The sequence below is a fragment of the Siniperca chuatsi genome, linkage group LG14, assembly GCF_020085105.1.
Source record: "Siniperca chuatsi isolate FFG_IHB_CAS linkage group LG14, ASM2008510v1, whole genome shotgun sequence".
In the NCBI taxonomy this organism is placed as follows: Eukaryota; Metazoa; Chordata; class Actinopteri; order Centrarchiformes; family Sinipercidae; genus Siniperca; species Siniperca chuatsi.
The window spans coordinates 9,686,196-9,706,360 of NC_058055.1; the positions used below are offsets into that span (position 1 = coordinate 9,686,196).

The 20,165-nt window shown below is 39.0% G+C and overlaps 2 protein-coding genes across 6 annotated transcripts; both read left to right on the forward strand.

Moving 5' to 3' along the window:
• Window positions 1-1,013: 1,013 nt before the first annotated feature.
• Window positions 1,014-12,771, forward strand: gab3 (GRB2 associated binding protein 3). Of its 4 annotated transcripts, XM_044223555.1 has the most exons (11): window positions 1,268-1,354; window positions 3,387-3,476; window positions 4,542-4,842; window positions 6,917-7,073; window positions 7,173-7,633; window positions 7,821-7,870; window positions 8,716-8,962; window positions 9,319-9,409; window positions 9,697-9,781; window positions 10,703-10,822; window positions 11,540-12,768. In XM_044223555.1, exons 3-11 carry the CDS (start codon window positions 4,581-4,583, stop codon window positions 11,657-11,659), a joined length of 1,593 nt encoding a protein of 530 aa, XP_044079490.1. In that variant the 5' UTR covers window positions 1,268-1,354; window positions 3,387-3,476; window positions 4,542-4,580; the 3' UTR covers window positions 11,660-12,768. The 4 variants fall into 4 exon arrangements, with proteins under 4 accessions (XP_044079489.1, XP_044079486.1, XP_044079487.1 ...); XM_044223554.1 differs by lacking the exon at window positions 3,387-3,476 and having other exon boundaries at window positions 1,014-1,354; window positions 7,296-7,633; window positions 11,540-12,771; XM_044223551.1 differs by lacking the exon at window positions 3,387-3,476 and having other exon boundaries at window positions 1,018-1,354.
• Window positions 12,772-13,234: 463 nt separating this feature from the next.
• On the forward strand, window positions 13,235-20,040 carry amer1 (APC membrane recruitment protein 1). 2 transcript variants are annotated; one of them, XM_044223546.1, is made up of 2 exons: window positions 13,235-13,741; window positions 15,214-20,040. In XM_044223546.1, exon 2 carries the CDS (start codon window positions 15,321-15,323, stop codon window positions 18,432-18,434), a length of 3,114 nt encoding a protein of 1,037 aa, XP_044079481.1. In that variant the 5' UTR covers window positions 13,235-13,741; window positions 15,214-15,320; the 3' UTR covers window positions 18,435-20,040. The 2 variants fall into 2 exon arrangements, with proteins under 2 accessions (XP_044079481.1, XP_044079482.1); XM_044223547.1 differs by having other exon boundaries at window positions 13,235-13,737.
• The last annotated feature ends 125 nt before the right edge of the window (window positions 20,041-20,165 follow it).

Here is a 20,165-nt window from a genome sequence, read left to right on the forward strand (position 1 = left end):
TTATCATAAAACTCTATGACAAGCACCATCATTCATGACTACATGACTGATCCCTCTTTTGAGTTTAATAATATCCCATTTATGATCCATAATGATTTCCACATATTGATCCCCACGAGCAGAGAAGGATTTACGAAAGGGCACCTTACTACTCCTCATAGATGCACCCTGAGTTACTGAGGCAGGAACCCTGAGAGGTACCACCATGTCACTGAGCCCCTTAGGGGCCTGATTATGTAGGCATTAAGTTTAATATTAGCAAATTGAATGAAATGATCACAAATATGGCAGTGCTTGGATCTTATCAGCTTCCTGTGCAAAATTTAATTGCATGGTTATCATCTTAAGAGGCTTGATTGTTGTAGAAGCTGCTTGTGACTAAGAAGTTACATAATAGCTTGAATGTGAAAAGATCATAGAATGCATAAAACTATTTACAGCATAAAATAGTAAGTAGTCTCCAAAGAGTTTAAATGTTTGCTTTTTCAACCTTTCTTACCATTTTAACATGTTTCTCAAATTTAAAGTGGGAATCTAACATAAAACCAAGATATTTTACTTCTTGCACTTACTTTAAAATCTGTCCAGTACAGTGTCCATCTTTAAATTGACCTACTTTTGACAAGGGCTGAGCACTAGAAGAAAAGCAAATTGATACATAATACTTGTAGTACTACTACTACTATTAATATTATGTCTGCACCAAGACCTCCCTAAAAGCTCAGATGGAAATAGACACTTATTAGTTGATTATTAACCATCAAAGAAGTGCAGCAGGTCCATTTTTCAATCAGTTATGCACAGTTAAAACCACTTTTGGTTTCTGTAGAGTTCAGAAACCACATTGAACAAACAAACAAATGAACAACATTACAACAGCAACATGGAATCAGTAACACGTTTATTGTATTAAACATGAACCTTAAAATAAGATCTTTTAACATCATGTGACTCAGCCGCTGTATGTTATCGGTTTATACAACTCAAACCTCATATCTGTCAAACCACGTTATGTGTAGTATTTGTCTCCTTTATCGACCCCACAGACCAACAGCTCCATCCACTTGCCCCGAGCACTTGAGAAAACAAACACATAATTCTCTCTCTCTCTCTCCCCTTCTCTGTCTCTCTCTCTCTGTCAGTGTGATCAATTTCTTGACTTCCTCCTTTTGGAGTGGCTAGGCTGAATACCAGAACACAGGATATGCTTCGCAGTGCTCTCAGTTTCACAGCAGCAGCAGCAGCAGCAGCAGCCGTGAGGACGACACGCTCTGCAGTCAAGATGAGTGCTGGGGATGTGGTCTGCACCGGCTGGCTCATTAAATCCCCCCCGGAGAAGAAACTAAAGAGATTTGTGAGTAGGAATACATACCGGACACTTGTTTATGTCCTCTACCAGCAGTAGGAATGCCAGGTTGTGTTGTTGAGCCTTGTGTTTGTGTGTGTGTGTGTGTGTGTGTGTGTTTGTGTGTATCTATGTGTTGCGGTGTAGAATGATGATTTAGAAATATACTGTTTGTATGCCTTGGTTAAACTGAGCTGTAATTCAATCTCCTTTATATACCTTCCTCATTGCTCATAATAATGCCTTGCTTTTGTGTTTTGGCTTGTGGATGCACTTTGTAGTCATAACAACAAGGTATTATGACAATAATAATATATTACAAACTGCAGATATACTTCAGACAGACAGGGAAATTACGCCTACAGCAAGTATATGTAATTGCTTACATGAACAGCATACAGCCTTCTCTGTTTTGTGGTTGTTGGGGTCATGTGATAATGTTGGGCTGGCCACTCACCCTGCTCTGTGTGTATGTGTATGTGTTTGTGGGATGAGCGTGTGTATTGTGAAACATGGGAAGTAATGTCAGAGGCAGTCAGACACTTCAGACTTAAGTGACAAGCAGAAATAGTCCAGCTTTATGATGGCTGTTTGCACTTCCTTTGTACGAATGGAGGAGGAGGAGGGCAATTTGTTAACACCAGTGCAGGGAAAGGGTGGGTGTAGGTGGAGGTGTGCGTGTGCGTGTGCATTGATGGGGTTTGGAGTGGGAAGTAGAAACTTATTTTAGCAACGCTATGCAAATCCTGTTGATTCAAGAGAACAAAGTAAATACATGTTTTTCTGACTGTTGTAAGGACTATCTGCGTCAGTATTCAAATGCCAAGCACAGGCATGTAGCATTATGGAAATTTTGATCATCTTGGTCACACTTATCTTCTTCTATGGTGTTATCAAATTAAATTAAAATCTTCAGACAGTATTAAAGCCTACTTCAGTGTAGAGTGCTATGATGGTGTTCACAAAGGTGTTTGTTTAGTTGCTGTGTTGCTGAATTTGGCTGCAGCTCCTTGGTTTTACTTACTTGGTTTACCTTGTTTAGGAACAGAAGTAACAACACACTTCAGACCTAATCCTTTCTGACATGGAACAAGTTCTGTTGTCTCATTTTCTGTCAACATTGCATTTCCACTTTCTGCCATCATAAATGTGCATTTAACACTTGTCTGCTGGGTCCCGTCCACTACAGTGTGAGGTAAAGTTGGCCCTTACTCACAAGTGCTTGTATTTCTTGTATCGCGATACGATACATCAGTTATTGTCATATCCCTTGAAGGTAGGAATATTACCTGTTGGACCTTCCACAGTGTGCTATTACTGTTTTATAGAGTTGTTTGCTGTTTATTTGTTTCATTGCTACTTTTGAGGAAATATATTTTATTATAAAAGCTCTCTGTCACTGTTTTTTTTAATAGAATTTCATAAAAAAGACTAACTTCCACTCCCCAAGGTCACAGGAAAAGAAAAATAAAATCTTATAAATTGATTGAACTATATATAGAAATCTAATGTCTCATACTAAGCATTGTTGATACTATAATTTTAATACTTTTGAGAATGGATATTGGCAACATAACCTGCACATGCATAGGCCTTTTTCACTGAAAACATTTTGACATGTTGCATCAGGAAAAGCAAAGGTGTAAATAATGAAATTAATGATGGCTGAATTCCATTTAGCTGCTTCAGTTTCAGGGTCCTGGTATTGCGCATGCTGGCTCACTGTCACACTGTCATAGCTCACTGGGACACTTGAATAGAACGGAGACATTGTTTATGATATTAGTAACACCTGTGCTTTTCCTACTATAACAAGTCAAAATGTCAATGCTGTGTAAAGGCCTAGTATATTTTAGAATGTTGTAAATATAAACCTCAGCTTGAGCGTGAACGTTCATTCTTGACCTTGGAAATTTTGGCCAAAAAAAAAGATGTAACCAGCATTTTCCAGAGTATTTAACCGCATTTCATGGTCATCCTCAGTGGATTAAGTTTGCTCAGTTGTCACCACCACTGACCTCCTTCTTTCATGTGACCAAAGTTCCATACTTAGGTCACATAATGACAAGTAAGCGAACTCCATCTGCTGATGAAGACCATGAGATGTGGTTGAAAGATCTGGATAAAACTAGTAAGCAAACCATGAGTTAAGATTTTTTTGTCAAACCTCAACTTGATTCTCTAGTTAGTCATGTTCTTGTATTATATACATAGTGGGGGGAAAGATGGGCTTTAGTTTGCAGATAACAGAAAGCAAAGATTGGAAGTCCACTTTAATGAAAACAGTAAAACTTTCCAAAGTGCTCTGTCTTTACTTGCTTTCTATTTTTCTGAAAGAGCAAAATAAGAAATAAAAAACATGGATCAGCTTTTACATTTACCATCTACTTCTATTAGATGCACATGGATATACAAAACAACATATTTCTCATAGCGCACACTTTCCATATTCAAAACATCTATAGGATCAAGATGCCATCTGCTTAGTTACGGTTTCCTCTTAAATGTGGCAATGTTATTGGCAGTAAGTGTGGCGTGTCTAACCATTTCCTGGTACAAACACACAAACTACCAACTGACTTGAGCAGGAGCAGATTACCCACATGCAAAGAAAAAATGTGTTTTAAGTTTTGACACCACAAACATATCAGTAAAAGGCTCTGCTCTAACAATGAACGCAAAACCACAAAACCAAGTGTGAAAATGACATCTACGCATTAGTATTGGATGAAATATGACACCTACGCAATTGGGCTGACTTGATCACTCTACAGTATGTAGTGAGGGCTCAGGCGTAACATATTACAAGTAGATCTTTGGAGATATAAATACCTGTTAACAGTTTCAGTATTACGTTTTCAGTAAGTCCTCAGTAAAAAGCAGTGACCAAGTATTGTATAAATATCTCTTTCGTTGTGTTAGACATTTTCTGCTAAATACAGTGAACTTCCTCTTCTCTGTTCTTCTGGGAAATTTGAGTTGAGGTTCCGCTTACTGACCATATCAAAAGCAAAAAATTGAGTTTAATGTTACTAAGTTAGCTGTTGTGAGCAGGAGCTGAAATCTAATTCCCATGACTATGACTAATACAATGGTGGTGGGGGAAAGGGAGTTATAGTAGATTACAGTGTAAGGAAGTTAAAGTTAAAACTTAAAAGTAACTCCATGATGAACTATTTGTCCCTTTCTCCTGCAGGCGTGGAGGAAACGCTGGTTTGTGCTTCGAAGAGGTCGCATGAGCGGTAATCCTGACGTGCTGGAGTACTATCAAAGTAAAAACTCCAAAAAGCCAATCCGCACCATTGACCTGAAAGAGTGTGAGGTCGAAATGCTGAACGGGCAACTCAGGATAAAGCGAGACTTCCATGGGAAGCACCTCTTTGTAGTGAAGACCTCATCACGCATTTTTTACCTGGTGGCCAAAACTGAGGAGGAGATGAACAGCTGGATCAGTAGCATCAGTCAGATTTGCCAGTTTGGGAGCCTGGAAGATGCAGGTAAATACACAGAAAGATTTCATTCTGTTTAGTTTGAAATGCGGATGTGCAAGTCAGTAAATTCACCCTGTCGGTCCAGAAGAAATTGGTGTCACTTGAGGCAAGTAAGTGAGGAAGTGAAAATCAAACTTTAGAATGAGGTCAAAACAAACTTTTTATTTGGTGCTGTGTGGCTTTTGGTAAAAGCTTCACAGTATAGTCAGGGTTCAAACAGAAAGGTGCAGTTTACTGACGACTCACATCATTTTTCAGTATTAAAGTGTTATATCTTGCTGCAGAAATGTCCAAAGTGCAGCATTAACTGAGAAACTGTGTAAATCTGCTGTACCCATGGGTGTGTTGATTACTACACACTCATGTTTGCACAATTTGTTCAAACCTAAAGTACTTCATTAAAAAAGATCCTCAAGATAGCAGTTTCAGGCAACATTTATAAAATGATGCACAAAACATCTAGAATTTCCATGGTGTCCTAGTTTTGAGTATTTTGTATTCTTTTCAGTGAAGTATAGTGTCAAGTGTTTTTTCTAAATTCAAAAACACCTGAGGGAAAATTTCAGGGGAAAACCAGGACTTGAAGAAATAAATTACTATCTGTCTGAATGATCTATGCTTCTTGTTGGAGTGGCAGACTTCAAAAACACTGTATCAGCTGAAAAGTCTAAAGAAAAGTCGGTGTGCGTGCACAGAGCTGTGGTCTTTTCAGGCTAATAGATTTCTCTATAACTGAGCTCCTACACCCACACCCAATCTCACGTCATAACATTGTGGTTAAAACCATTTGATGCAAATCATATCTGGTGTTCTTTCTACAGCAGCAACAACAACAGGTAAACAGCTCATCACGCAACTCTTGGAAATGGAATGAAATGAATTAAGATGAGGGCTCCAGTCAAGCAATGTACACGCTTTAATGATGCAACCTCACATTTGACAATAAATCAGCCTGTTGTCTGTGTACAGAAGATGTTTCCAACAGTTCAAAATGTTGTAACTACTGCTTGCCTGTCACGCAGCCTAATGTTGGAGCTGTATTAGAGGAGATAACAGCAGATCAACAGGGAGCTAGGGAGCTGAGGTCACATTCATATTAACAGATAAATAAGGAGATTTTTGTATCGCTTCCGTGAACGTGCTTTGGGGCTGCACAGAATAAATTTTTGTATATCATTAAGTGCATTAATGGTGTTGACTTTTATTTTTATATTTACACTTATTTTGCTAACATATGATCACATTCTAATCTATTGTCAGGGTGATGCTGTTTTGACCTTTGCTTTACTGTTGTTGCTTCAAATGAAGGCATAAGTACAGTGATATTTTGTGAGGAGACTTAAGGACATGTCTGTTAGAACACTGTCATCTGTGTGAAGGAGATAGAGCAACGGCACAAAGTTGCTGATATGCTGCCCTGCATGTTACCCTAAATCACATGTGCTCTCAGAAAAACACACACAAGTAGTCGATTATAATGCTAAATTATAAGGCACACACTTATCACTGAGATACAGATTGTTGCTGTAGTTTTTGTAGAATTTTAGTTTAGAAAGTTATGTTGCTTTAATTAAAGGTTTTTAGAGAACGTCTTTAGAGAGAGTTCTGTGCAATGGCACCTCATAACTTTTGCAACGGAATATAAGAGGTTGTTCTGCACCCACAAGAGAACACAAATGTCTATTAAGGGTAGCAAATGTTTCATGAGAACATGCAGAGACTTTTGGATTTTTTCCCCCAACATGGTTCTGCAGGGACAGCCTTGACTCAGTGGCCTTGAGTGAAATGGAATGAAACAAATTTCTGAACGAGGGCCAATCTGACTAAAAGATTGAAGAATATATAAACAAAAGAGGGAACAGGACTCACATGTGTCTACTATCAAGGTGCTTACAAAAAATACCATTCCTCTTTTCGAATTCCCATGCTCCATTGACAGCATATCATAAATGTGAGTACAAGCTGGGATTGCCCGCTTCAGCTAGCATTTGGTGTCAGCATGATGGCAGTTTCACTCTTTAGTGGTTGTAACATTTCAGAAACTACATGCTCTCTGTCCCTCTCTGCTTGTTCTCAACAGAGAGCTCAGAAGAAGGCTTTCCTCACACCCCCACCTCCCTTCAGCCGTCACCTGACAACTCTGACCGAGCATCTGTATCAAGCCAACTAGATTCCAGTCATCCACTGGACTACCTCTTTCTCTCACAGTGTGAGACGGGGAGTGTAAGCACTAGTAGGTATGTGTGATCTGTAAAACCTTTGACACAAGACGAAATGATGGCAATAGTTCATGTTTAACAAGTACAGTGTTTTCTTTTTTTCCTCCATATTTGTAGATGTGACAGCTTTTCAAACTCTGAGATCTCTCTGGAGCAGAAGTCATCAGATGATGCTGTCAAGGACATTGTCCCCTCACCTCTTTACAATGATTCCTCCTCATCTTCCATCTCTCATGCTAGCTCCAGTCCATCTCTTTTCCCCCATGGAAGGTTCACTAACCCTCCTTTCAGCGCTCCATGCACCTCCATGGCTTTACCGTCATCCTCTTCCTCTCCACTACGTCACTGTGCCACAAGTGTCTTCCAGTTTGACAAACCTTATTCTTCTGCGTCGCTCGAGGCAACGAGTGACAGACAAACACCTCCTCCGCTGCCACCCAAGCCGAATCACCTGCCAGAGCAGCCAAGTTATGAAGAACCTCACTGGCCGAGGGCAATGATTCCACGGCATTTCTCAAGCCACACTGCATTATGTCCCCGGAGGACCTCTTTGTCAAGCCTGGACCATTTCAGAATAGGTATGTCCTCAATAGGAAAGCAGTCTCATATGCATAATACAAAAACTGAGAAGGTTGGGTCCAACAAAATTAAACATAATCCTGGTGCTATAATGATGGGGCAGCATACTGATTAATATCGACAAGAGCTCACTGTAAGGGTTGAGAACGTAAACAAATGTCATTTTTCAATAATATGTCTTTTTAGGAGATGCTGATAGCAGATTGGTGAGGAACAGGAGGCAGAGTCTTAATCTGGTAAGAGAATCATCAACAGCAGAAAAACAAAAACATTTTTTATAAGATCTTGCTGAAAAAAAGACATTTTGACATTTGTATCTTGGTAAATACGCTTATTCTTGCCGAGAGTTAGATGAGAAGATTGATACCACGCTGTCTGAAGTATGAAACTATAGCTAGCAGCCTGTTAGCTTAGCTTAGCACAAAGACTGGAAACAGTCTTCATTTGTTTACTCCATACGACAGGCACAGTTCCTTCTCACAACTTCCTGGAGTTCCTGCTGGAGCTAACGCTACAGCTGGGAGATGGTTAGCTTAGCCTACCATACCTGGAGTCTTTACTGGTTGCCAGGGCAACCTCACGGTGACAACAAAACTCCAGGTACATAAAAGCACATAACCCCCCACGACTTGCCATTTTTACACTTTTGTTTTTGTACAGATTAAACAAACGAGATAAAACGTGTTAATTGGTGAGCTTTAGAGGTGCTGGTAGGCAAATGTTGTTACCGTTGGACAAAGTCAGGCATGCTGTTTTCCCCTGTTTCCAGTTTTTGTGCTATGCTAAGCTAACCAGCTGCTAGCCTCATATTTACTGTATAGACATGAGAGTGGTATCGAGCTTCTTATCTAACTCTGTTGAACTATTCATTTAAAGCCACTGTGGGGTTTGAAAATGTACAACTTCAGAGCCCCATGGGTTATTATGCTTTTTCTACAAATAAAAACATATAACATCAGAATAATTTGAAATATGCTATAAGCAATAAAAATTCTCCACACAGTGGCTATAACAAATCTTCCAATTGTACCAAAATGACTATTGCATTTGTCTGATCTTATGATGCTTTGTCTTTCAACAGCCTTGTTTAAATACCATACAAGTTCAAAGCTACCAGGATGACTCATATGTCCCCATGGCTTCCCCTTCTCCCTCTGTTACCACTGGTGAATGTGATGGTTACATCCCCATGAGCCCCAGGACATTCACTTTACTCAATACACGCTGCAGTTTTGAGTCCTCCATGACCCTCAGCCCACTAATGTGTAAACCTGGAGATCTTGTGCCACCTCCAATTCACCGGCATCTCAAGCCTCGCTTAAGGAGAGGTGAGACTCATAATAGCCCTGATTGGTTCTTGTAAAATTTTTGGCATTGTGTAGAAAACTGAGCTTTTATATCTACTTACGGGGGCTTCATGTTTTTGAGTATGTGGTCTTTGTTAAACTTTAAACAGGGTTTACAAATGTATAAAATGATTGACAATAATGACAATTCTGATCCTTATACACATGCTAATTCATGGGCGCTGATATGTCAGTACAGGATTCATGCAAATATCAGATGCACAGATTTTTTTCACACAATGGTCTTTACTATGCGTCACTGTTTGAAAGCTGGCTTTTCTGTGGCACATTAGAGAATTACAACCAATCCAACAACTTTGTCCTTTCTTGGTTCACAGCTCGACCCCCACCTCTTGACTTGAGAGGCCTCTCTACAATCACAGAATGTCCCACTCATCCTCCTTTGAGCAGAGCAATGACTGAATCATGGTGAGAGAAAAAAGTAACTTTATCCACAAAGTCTTTCCTTCACATGGTTATCTACAGTACCTAAACATGATTGATACATTTTTTTAAATTGCTATATTTTTGACCAAGGCAAGTTTATTTGTATAGCACCTTTCAACAACAAGTGCTTTATGTAGGACAGAAAGGCATTAAGAAAACATATAAAAGAAACATAAGGAAATATAAAAAAGAATATAAAAAAGATGTTAAAAGTCCTTTGACAGCATCATAAAACCTTACTATTTTTTGTTTTTATTGTGTAATTGCAGCTTTTCAGTGAACTGTTTACCTTTTGAAAGAAGACTTGAGAATGGGGACAATCCAAGAGTTGAAGACACAAACTGCACTGCAATGGTAAAATTTCTATTTACAGTCAGGACACATTTTAAACAATACATATGTAGTATATTTTAATTTTAAACATCTTGACATTATTGATATAATTAATCAGTAGCTCTGATGGTAATATACTTTTACTGTGTAGCTCATTAAGACAGCCCACCTTTTCACCTCCCTTTGTCATATTACTTGTATCAACATATGAATCATCCACTGTTCACTTGCAACTGGCCCTAAAAATTGTTAGTAAAATAAAAAAATTGAGTGGAACTTGATGGCGCTTTCCCCAACGAAATGTAAATCCATGTGTTATCATATTGTGACACTGCAAAACTGTCTTAATATCCATGATGTGGGCAGAAATCCTTAAATCCCTGTTAACTTTAATATCAACAGCATGTAGCCAAAACATTTTCTAGATAATTTTGGACCTCACTTTACTAGTTTTTCTTTTACAGAACACTAAAAAAGAACAAACTCTGACATTCTTATAACCGTAGGACCATTTGAGAGTGGTGAGAGAGAGGTGTGCACAAATCTATACACACACATAAGAATGTGGGTGTGGAAAGTGACTGAGTGCTTCTAAAATATTCTGCTCAGCAAATTGTAATTGCACTGGGGACCTTTCAGGATGTGAGAAGTTGTAACAGTGCGATGTTGTACAAGGCTGTTCCTGGAAATGGAAAATTATTTTCCTAGAATAAAGTTTTAAGAGAACCATATTAGTCATGTGTTGGTGAGCTGCGCTGTCCTGCAAAAACATGCTGGCAGGCATCAGGTGGATGCACACACAAGTAGCTTCCTATGATTTCCTAATCTCAATTTGAAAATGAACAATCTAAGGCAGTCTTAGGAACTGTACATATTTCAGATCTGTCAAACTGGGAACAGGGATGATTCAGGAAGGTCTTCATCTATTTCTTTCTCTGACAGGAGTCAATGCAACAGTTCTGTATCTCCTTTGATGGAGTGGTTCAACCCTGGGCGAGAAGATCAAACCTTGACTATTTGTCACTGGATTTCAATTCCGCATCCCCGTCGCCTGTGCAGAAGGTATGTTTTGATCAGATAAATGACACTGGCTTATTATTGTAGCCTACTGTATAGACAGTAACAGACTTCTTGATTTGTCTTAACTTGACAAGACTAACATTGTTGATGTAAATGTTCTATTGCTAGCACTTATTCTGTCACCCTTCCTACCTGCACCACTTAAATGCTACAAGCTATGGATGTTGCCGAGGCATCCTGGGAAACAAATGAAATCACTGTCTGAAGTGGAGAGAGAACACCTAAAACCACAGATTAGTCATCTTTGACATTGTAAAAGGAATTTTTTTAACCTTACCTCACACCCAGCAGGGGTGTATCATTACAATCACCACCAACTATTAGCTCCACTGACCCTTATTATTACTATTCAAATGACCAAATCAGTGCTCACTCTGAGGGTAAGAAACCCTATCAACAGTCTTTGAAGACTTGTTGCTTGTGATATGTTGAAGCAGTTGATGCAAGAATGCTACTATTATGGCACTGAAGAATTGAATGTTGTGCACAACATAACTTGTAATAAGAAATGCACGATCAAAGATATGATCCTAAAGATTTCTACAGTACACTAAACAGCATCAGTAGTTTAAATACATTAAGTGCAACATGAGTGTTTGTTCGCACAGGTATAGCAGTATCGTGTTCACTTTGGAATCTGTTTTTAAAACGTAACCACATCACATCACTGTCTCCTCATCGCTCCCTCTCCGTGTCTAGCAGAAGCCCTTTCTGTCTGATGAGTACAGAGTGGATTACGTGCAGGTGGATGAGAAGAAGACACAGGCACTGCAAAGCACCAAAATGGAGTGGACAGATGTCCGGCAGTCAAAAACATGAATGGAAAATACATGATGGAAAAAATCTTGGTTTCAAGAAGACCAACAATAACACCAGCACAGCGGACATACATGAAGAGGACCAAAAACAATTTAAAAGCACTTTGAAAAATAGTATTGAAATAAAAGCACAATAGTAAATAAGCAGTTAGGTGCTTGTTTGCAGGTTGGAAACACTGTACTTGCACTGTAAAAACGTATTTAACTCTCAGTAGATCTGTACTGTAAATAATACCAGACTGTGCACTGTATCACAATGATTTTTTACTGTAGCATAAAGTTTTACAAATTTTTGAAAGGACATCATATTGCTTCATTGTAAAAAAAAAATATTCTGTGAGACTAGCTGTAAATGTATGTATTGTAATTGTGACTGAAGAAGAATATTTTAATTATAAAATGTTTTTTTTAAATATTTCTCTTTCATAAAGGGTATCTCAAAAACCTATGCAGCATTCTTCAAGTGTTTCCAATGTTTCTATGCTACTGAAATAGCGGTCCATTAAACATTCAAAACTTCGAGAACAGCAAACTTTTGCTTTATAACTTTTACATCTGAGTCGAAATGTTGAAAAAAAAAGTGAAGGCTTTTATTTCAAGTGTGCAAGTGACACTGCTACTCTGCACCCTACCAAGAGGTATCTAAAAGATTCAGGCAGGATATTGAAGTGAACTGCTCCTTCTGTGACCTTCATATTGAAGATTTTTTTCACTTGGTACTATGATTATACCAAGAGATTCTGGAAACAAGTCATGGAAATTATTTCCTGTAGCCTATATCCACGCAAACATCCATAAGGTTTGAAAATGTTATCTTTGGTTACTGATTGTAAGACAGGGAACTCTTACTCTAACCTTATCCTGCTTCTAGCTAAATATTACATCCGTAACTATCAATCATCATTCTCTGTTTTCATGATCAATGTCAAAAATTATATTGAAATAATCCCCATTTCCTTTACATTTAATGTTTTCTCTCACATGTTTTATTTATTATGTTTTGGTTATTTATTTAATTATATTATGTCTTTTGTCTTGTGTGTGTGTCTTCCCACTGGCATGTTCTAATGTTTATGCTCTGATAAGTATAAATAAAGTTTATATTAAAAAAACTTTATAAAACCGTTTTCTTCAATTCACAGATGACACACCAATCATCAATTGTTTTCATTACACCTAAGCAGATAAAAAATATCTCACCTCATTAAGGTTCCCTTTCCCATGCAGACAAATGTGTAATACAATGTGTAAAGCATATAAATAAAACCATGAACCAAACAATTTATCTAGACAGATAAGTATAGATAGATAATAGATGTGTGGATAATATAATGATTTCAAAATTGTACAAATGGACATAAAGGTTAACCCAAGTCCTATGTTAGCAATAAGGGTATTTTGGAATGGATAGACATTGGTGAAGGAACTCTCCCTGCCTACTTTGTTTGGAAAAAATATATTTATAAAAACAATAGTGGCGTTAATTGTTTTTAAAATTAATGCAATTATGAGTTTTTTTCCGGATTGAATATTCTATTATTATTTTTATTTTATAAAACACTCGTTACACACATGTTGCGTCACTAGCATGCGCCGAGAGGAGTCTGAAGGAGATTTGGGAAAATTACCTGAGAAGTCGGGAGAGGAAGTCATCATCCAGCATTTAAACGCTGGGGGTTTTGTTAACATCTCAAGTAAAATCGGCATGCGTAGCTAAACTAGACACATTAATCCAATCCCTGTTGGTTTGCGTATATACACCATACTGTTTTGCTGCGATGTTATTTAACGTTATCCACCGCTAGCTACTGTCAGACTCACATTACAGCCACAAACACACCGGTGATTTGGGTTAACGTAGTTAGCAAACACCCCAGCTAGCTAACGGTAGCTGGAAACAAATGAAACCGTATCTGGTGTAAGCTACTCCGGGGCCCGAGTCGACCACAAGTCCGCTGCAGTAACCCAAAGTTAAAGCCGAGTTAGCGTTACCAGAAACCATGCATTGAGAGGTAACCTCGTCTCTTCCACCTCGCCGAGAAACCAACACGAGCTCCCTGCTGCGAGATTTTGGCTTTGGTTGGTAAGTTTGTTTACTTCATGACTCAGTTAGCTCCGTGGTTTGAATGTGCTAATGTGGCATTTTGTTTGGTTTACATGGAAACTACGGTCTCACATATATCTGTTAGCTACAGTCTATTATCTTTGCTAATGCTCTCTTTTAAAGTACATTTTTGGAGTATTTTCGACCCACCTGCCACCGATGGTCTTTATTGTGGCAGAGCAACTGTACAGCTGTGGCATAGTTACATCTCTAGCCTGTTGCTTTATCACCTGGGCTTTTATATCAAAATACAAGTCAAAATCTTACGGGTTTTGTTTTATATTTGATTAATGTTCAATCAGTCACTTCTGTAGGTAACTGTGTAGACTAAACATAGTTTTGCCTTAGTCTGTCTTTATTTTACTCTGGCATGCATGGAAGTTTAGATATAGCTTTGCAATACTATATGGTTGTATTTATTGGTGTAGTTTAGTTTTATTCTCCCACAAATACATAACATACTTGCAAAAATACACATTAAACATACACAGAAACAAAATAGGCCATAGCAGACCCTTGTACCAGGGAATACACCAGGGCCGGTGTACATGCAGTAGGTGCCAAGACAAAACAGTAAAATTTACTGTAAAATAAACAGTGAGGTAAGAAAGCAAGTAAGACAACAAGACACCACAGAGGCATAAAAACTTGAACTTGCAGTCAGAAACCTTTAATATATTGAAAATTCCTAATTGTTTGTATAGTCAACTCACATTCGGCTCTAACGTACACCTACCCCGCTAGACATGCCACCAGAGGTCTCTACACAGTTCCTAAATCTAGAACACCAGCAAAGCAACGCACAGTATTGTACTGAGCCATGGTTGCATGACTTCCAGCTCAGACTGCTAAGGGACACAATAAAGCAAGCTTTAAAAAACAAGTGAAGCAACACCTAATAGCCCTATGCCTGTAACCACATTTTGTACATTTTCTCTTTTTTTCATCATTGCAAGTCACCAGTGTCTGAAAGAGAGGAAAGGCACAAAGACAGACACACATGGCCACACAAAGCATAACACACACACTAGAACAAGCCATGCAGACACTGAGTTGTCATAGAGAGAAGAGTAGGGGAGACTCTGGCTCATGCAAATCCACTCTGACTGAGAATATGTTAAAAAATATGAAGTAGTAATTTGTTTTCTTTGTATATAGGGTTGAGTCATTTTAGCTGACAAAAGTGTGACTCTCATCTCCAATAGTAGGCTGAACTAATAGCAGGGAAGGGAAGAAAAAAAAAACGTGTCTTGTCATCTCATCATACACTAGTGGATGTCAAAAAAAGTAAAATAGGCTGATGGCCACAGTGATACAGATGACACCAGTTAGTATTATAAATTCCACCCCCCTAATGGAAATAAGTTTAAAAATGTGTTTGTTTCATATCAATGTGGTCAATGTTGAATTTGAGTTGATCATTGATTTTGGTCTCAACTTTCTCAATTCAGGGCTCATATCAGATGGAGGACAAATTCACTGCAGTTATCCTACCAGCTGATTTAGAAAATTCAGCTACTATGCCTTCTGTTGGACTGCTTTTGTAAACGTGGTAGCCATGGCTTCTCGCAAGGTGGATGAGCTGCCAAGTGACACCAAGGATTTAGCTTCGGTCTCCAAACAGCTTTCCCGATGCGGCCCTGATGACATCACGGAAGAGCTTCAGTCGGATACGATGAATGCTACGGTGAAATCCCAGAAATCTGGAAGATTTAGGAGGACTGCCCTGACATTTTTTGGAGTTCGTAAAAGTATCTGTCTTTTACCTAGTTTTTTTGGAGGAAGGAGTAAAAATCAGAACAAGTGGTCTTCTAAGAAAGGAATCACCAAAAGCAGAACACACGATGGGCTGAGTAAGGTTAGTCATGATGACAATCTGAGAAGTGGCTACACCTCAGTTGGAGATTTTGAGTACCACAGCCAGAGGGACTCTGCTGGAGAGCTCCACAGTAGCTGCCGCAATGAATGTCGTCACCCCACTGCTGACCAGAAATCACTGACTCTCACCCGGCAGAAAAAGGGTTTGAGGGGTCTTTTTCACAGCTTGAAGCATCACAGAAACCATAGAAATGGTGGATTGGATAAAACTGAAATGATTGCAATGTCCTCTCGTCACTGCAAGAAAGAGGTGCCCGTTGTCCAGAACAACACCAGCCAGTATGTCACAGAGTGCCTGGGATCTGAACCTGATGTGCCTGATTTTGCAGATGTTATATGTGATATTTCCATTGGCCCTGAATGTATTGATGCTGATGCAATGGCATCAGAGAAGAGCGAGGAGCAAGTAAGCCCAAAGTCTGAGCTTGATGATCAGATTTGTGATGATGAAATGCAGGAAATGAATTTGGTGGCCATAGTTTCCAGAGAATATGAGGAGAGTTCTAGAGGCCACAGCGAGCCTTGTCTGAAACTTCAGATGATGTCTGAGCCTGTATTGAAGTCTGAAACACCCGCTGGCTCATCGGATCAGCTAAACCTGATTTTTGGAGATGTTGCATCATTAAAGAGCTTTGATTCACTCACTGGCTGTGGGGACATTATTGCAGATCAAGAAGATGACAGCATCACAGAGAGCACGGTTTCTGGAGAAAGGAGCAGAAATGGAGGAAAGAGGGCCTCTTGTTATCTTACTTATCAGGGTGGAGGAGAAGAAATGGCCTCACCCGAAGATTTGGATGAGGAGTGTCTTAATGATTTCTGGGCAAATAATGCGTCAGAGGAAATTTGCTATACCTGCAACCAAGACCACACAGATTTGACTGCTGACCTGACAAGTTCTCACAATATGGACTTACTCAACAGTAACAGTGCACAGCAAGCCAGTGGCATGGACACTTCTTCAATTGCTGATGTGTTAACTCCTCAAAGTGAGCATCAAGAATCAGTTCCAACTAGTGATGAGGGCTACTATGATTCTATGACCCCAGGGCCAGATGAAGGACAAGAAAAAACTGACAGATTAAGGACAGACAGATTACCCAGGGACAGTTACAGCGGTGATGCCCTCTATGAACTTTTTGCACCTGATGAGAGTCTCATCAGTCCACATTATGAAAACAAATCAAAAATGCCCGTTTCCAAACAGTGCGAGTATTTAAGTGAGCCAGTTGATGTGACAGATTCTGCCTTTGTTCCAGAAATGAATCGATTACAAATAAGTGCTGAACTGTATAAAGATCATGATTTTCTAGAGATGCCGAGCACATGCAGTAAATCCTCGGAGTTGGCACAAAATATGGTTGGTCAGCAGGAAGTCGGCACAAATAAAACCTGTAATTTGAATTCAAAACCACAAGCGTCAGTCAACAAGAATGACACAGAACCGGATATATATGATGAAAAGGGAAATAGTCCTGCTTCCACTGAAAAAAGAACAAAATCTATAAATGCTGATTGTGAGAAAAGGCACAGCAGCATATCATTCGGAAGCACATCTGACCCAGATTTTGAAACATTTTGTGAACCCAAAGAGCAACATCTTGAGGAAAACAAGCCTGTGGCTCTACCATACAGAAATATAAATTCTCAGTCTCCAGATTGCAACAATGATTTGGATGATGGGCAAACTGTGAGTTTCTCTCAAGCACTTGTGGACTACACAAAACACTCTGAGATGCTGAGTAACTTGCACAACAATGTGGATGATTTGGAGACAAACGCTGCCTTCACTCCAAATATGCAGGCCTTACCTACGATAGTCACATTTGATGTAGTGGATATGCATAATGAGGGTGAATACGATGAGCAGATTCACATGGAACTGGAGGAGGACATTTCATCACCCTATCAGGAATTTGAAGAAAGCTACCTACAAAAAGATGCATTTGCTGAATGTGACTATCAAATGTTAGACCTGTATGAACAGAACCTGATCAGTAATACATGGGCAATTGCTAGTCTCCCACAGCACCTAGGCCTTACAAGAGTCAGTCAGGCCATGCCTAATCCGTTGCCTCTAGACAGGAGAAGTAGATCTCTGGACACAGAAAGCCTTGAGTTGAATATGCCTGACACTTACAGAGACAACAGAGCTGCTATCGTTTCTTGTCCTCAAACTGAAAAGGACTCTGAAAGAGATTCCTCACCATATTACAAAAAGAATGTACTAGTGTCTGCATCAGAGGTTAGAGACAGTAGCAGCATTATGGCCTTATCGTGGCAAACAAGGTCAGAAATGGCTTTAAGCCTTCCTCTGACAGATGGGGAAATTGCACAAGAAGTACAGGGCCTCAGTCAAACCCAAGCAGAACACAAAATATTTTCTAGTTCATCCAGCAGTAAATCGCAACGTCTTTGCTCGAATGTGTCGGACAGAGTGTCCTGTGATTTAATTTCACAGAATACAGAGCTTTACAGTAGGCAGTGTCACCATCCTTTGGAATCAGATTCTTGTTTACCTCATGGCACCTTTGTTTATTCCGGAGGGATGGAGGAGGTATCGGATGATGTTGATGAGGATATTTTTTGTAAAGCTGCCACTAATTTACAATCCTATAGTCAGTGTGGTAAAAGCAGACCAGTGGCTAGTAGGGATGGAATATCTCATACTGGGAGTCCTCTGAACGCAGGTGTGTCTAAAGACGAAATGGCCGTCCTCAGTGAAACAAGAACACCCAGAGATGTGGCGTGCCCTGTTGCCTGCAACAAACTCCCTGAGGCAACCTTTAATTGAAAGTCTGTCAGTCATACAGTTGGCATTAAGATCACATGTATATGTGCCAATGAGTGCTTTTATGTTACATCCAAAAGAGTAATTGTTGCTTAATTTGTACTTGCACAACTGATTTCTTTGAAAAGTTGTTGTACACTGTGATGACAGGACATTAATTGAAATTTGAAAATATGTGCCATCATGCTGAGTTAAGTACAACGCTGTCTTATTGGGAAGTCAAAAGGGATTTTCTGCATTTGCACAGTAACTGTCGCTTGCTTCACACAGGTCACATAGTCTGTTCAAAGTATTTAAGCAAGTCATTGTTTCATTTGCATTGAAAATGCTCACAGATTCATCTCATTACGCTACAGAATTGTACTAGAATGTTTTTACACACATGTAGCCTCATTATCCAGGTCTCAATAGTAATGTCACACTTGTTTAATGGATATTAATTTGCCTGGTTTCCATAGCACAGCCGAACAGGGCTAGCCAAGTCTTGCTAGCAACTCATGTATGCTTATGCTTTAAGTGCCGGCTTATGTTTGTGTTTACTGCTTTTTCACAGCCTCTCTGTGCTCCAGTAAGGTTTATGTTGGCCTGTCATGATGCTTCGATTTAGTGTTTCTATCTGTTTTCTTGGTTTACCTAATTTCAGGCCAGATTGGGTTTAGGAAACAACAAGAGAGGAGTATCTCAATTCACAGAAAAGAATAGTTCAAGATACACAATATAAAACCTATCTCTTGATACCATCATGAGGTATGATGGTAGATGTTTTTGCATTTGGCTTAATCTCAGAATATCTAACAGCTAGTTCTTTTCCTCAACCCAGAACAGGATAAGCAGGTATAGGAAATGTACAGATAGACTCATAGTTGTTGCATCTTAACTTCAGCTGCCATTTCATTAACATGTTGTAGATAGCTTTGCATGGTGAAACTACTTTTATTTGTATAGCGCATTTCACATACAGTTACGCTGTGTATGAAAGTGCGTTACATAAGACATCAAAGAAACAGCTTGGAAACAGCCGGAGTAAAAAATGGTAGAGGAAAACAAATCGAAGAAGAAACGCTAGTAGTACCTAATAGTCTCAAACTTACTGCAATTGCTTCTGGCCTGACAAGCCAGTTTGGCCTTACTATGGCTGTTGTTTTTCTTTGGTCCCATTTTCCAACAGCTTGACCACCTGTGAAGTGCAACATTATGACTGAAATGATGCACTCCATTATTGCATTACTGTACGCTTGTGGAATGAAAAAGTAGTTTGGTTTTGTTTGGAATTGAAATAATATGTCAAAAGATGAACTGGTTGTATAATTTTCTAGTGCATTTAATGTTTGGTCAGAGGTTAAACTGTTGGATGATGTTTTTTTTATAGTGTAATATTGAACAAATGTCAAATAATTTGTATTTATATTCTCAACTCTTTGTACACTCAGAATGGTTATTGCAAATTGGCAATATTCTTTTTGAGTTTTCTTTTTTAATTTTGGATATTTGTTTATTGTCTCAAAGTTACATCCATGTTACATTAGGGGATTCCTCTTGAAAATATGTTACTGTTTTGTCAGAGTAGAACACTGCCTTACACTAAAATAAACATGACATAGACATAAGACATACTTTTTTCCATTTTCATTTTTTTATTTTCTCTATTGTTCATATTCAGGACATTGGGGCCAAAGGCAGGGAATAGTCTGTTGTAGTGCTTACACATAGGCAAACGTTTATACTGACACCTAT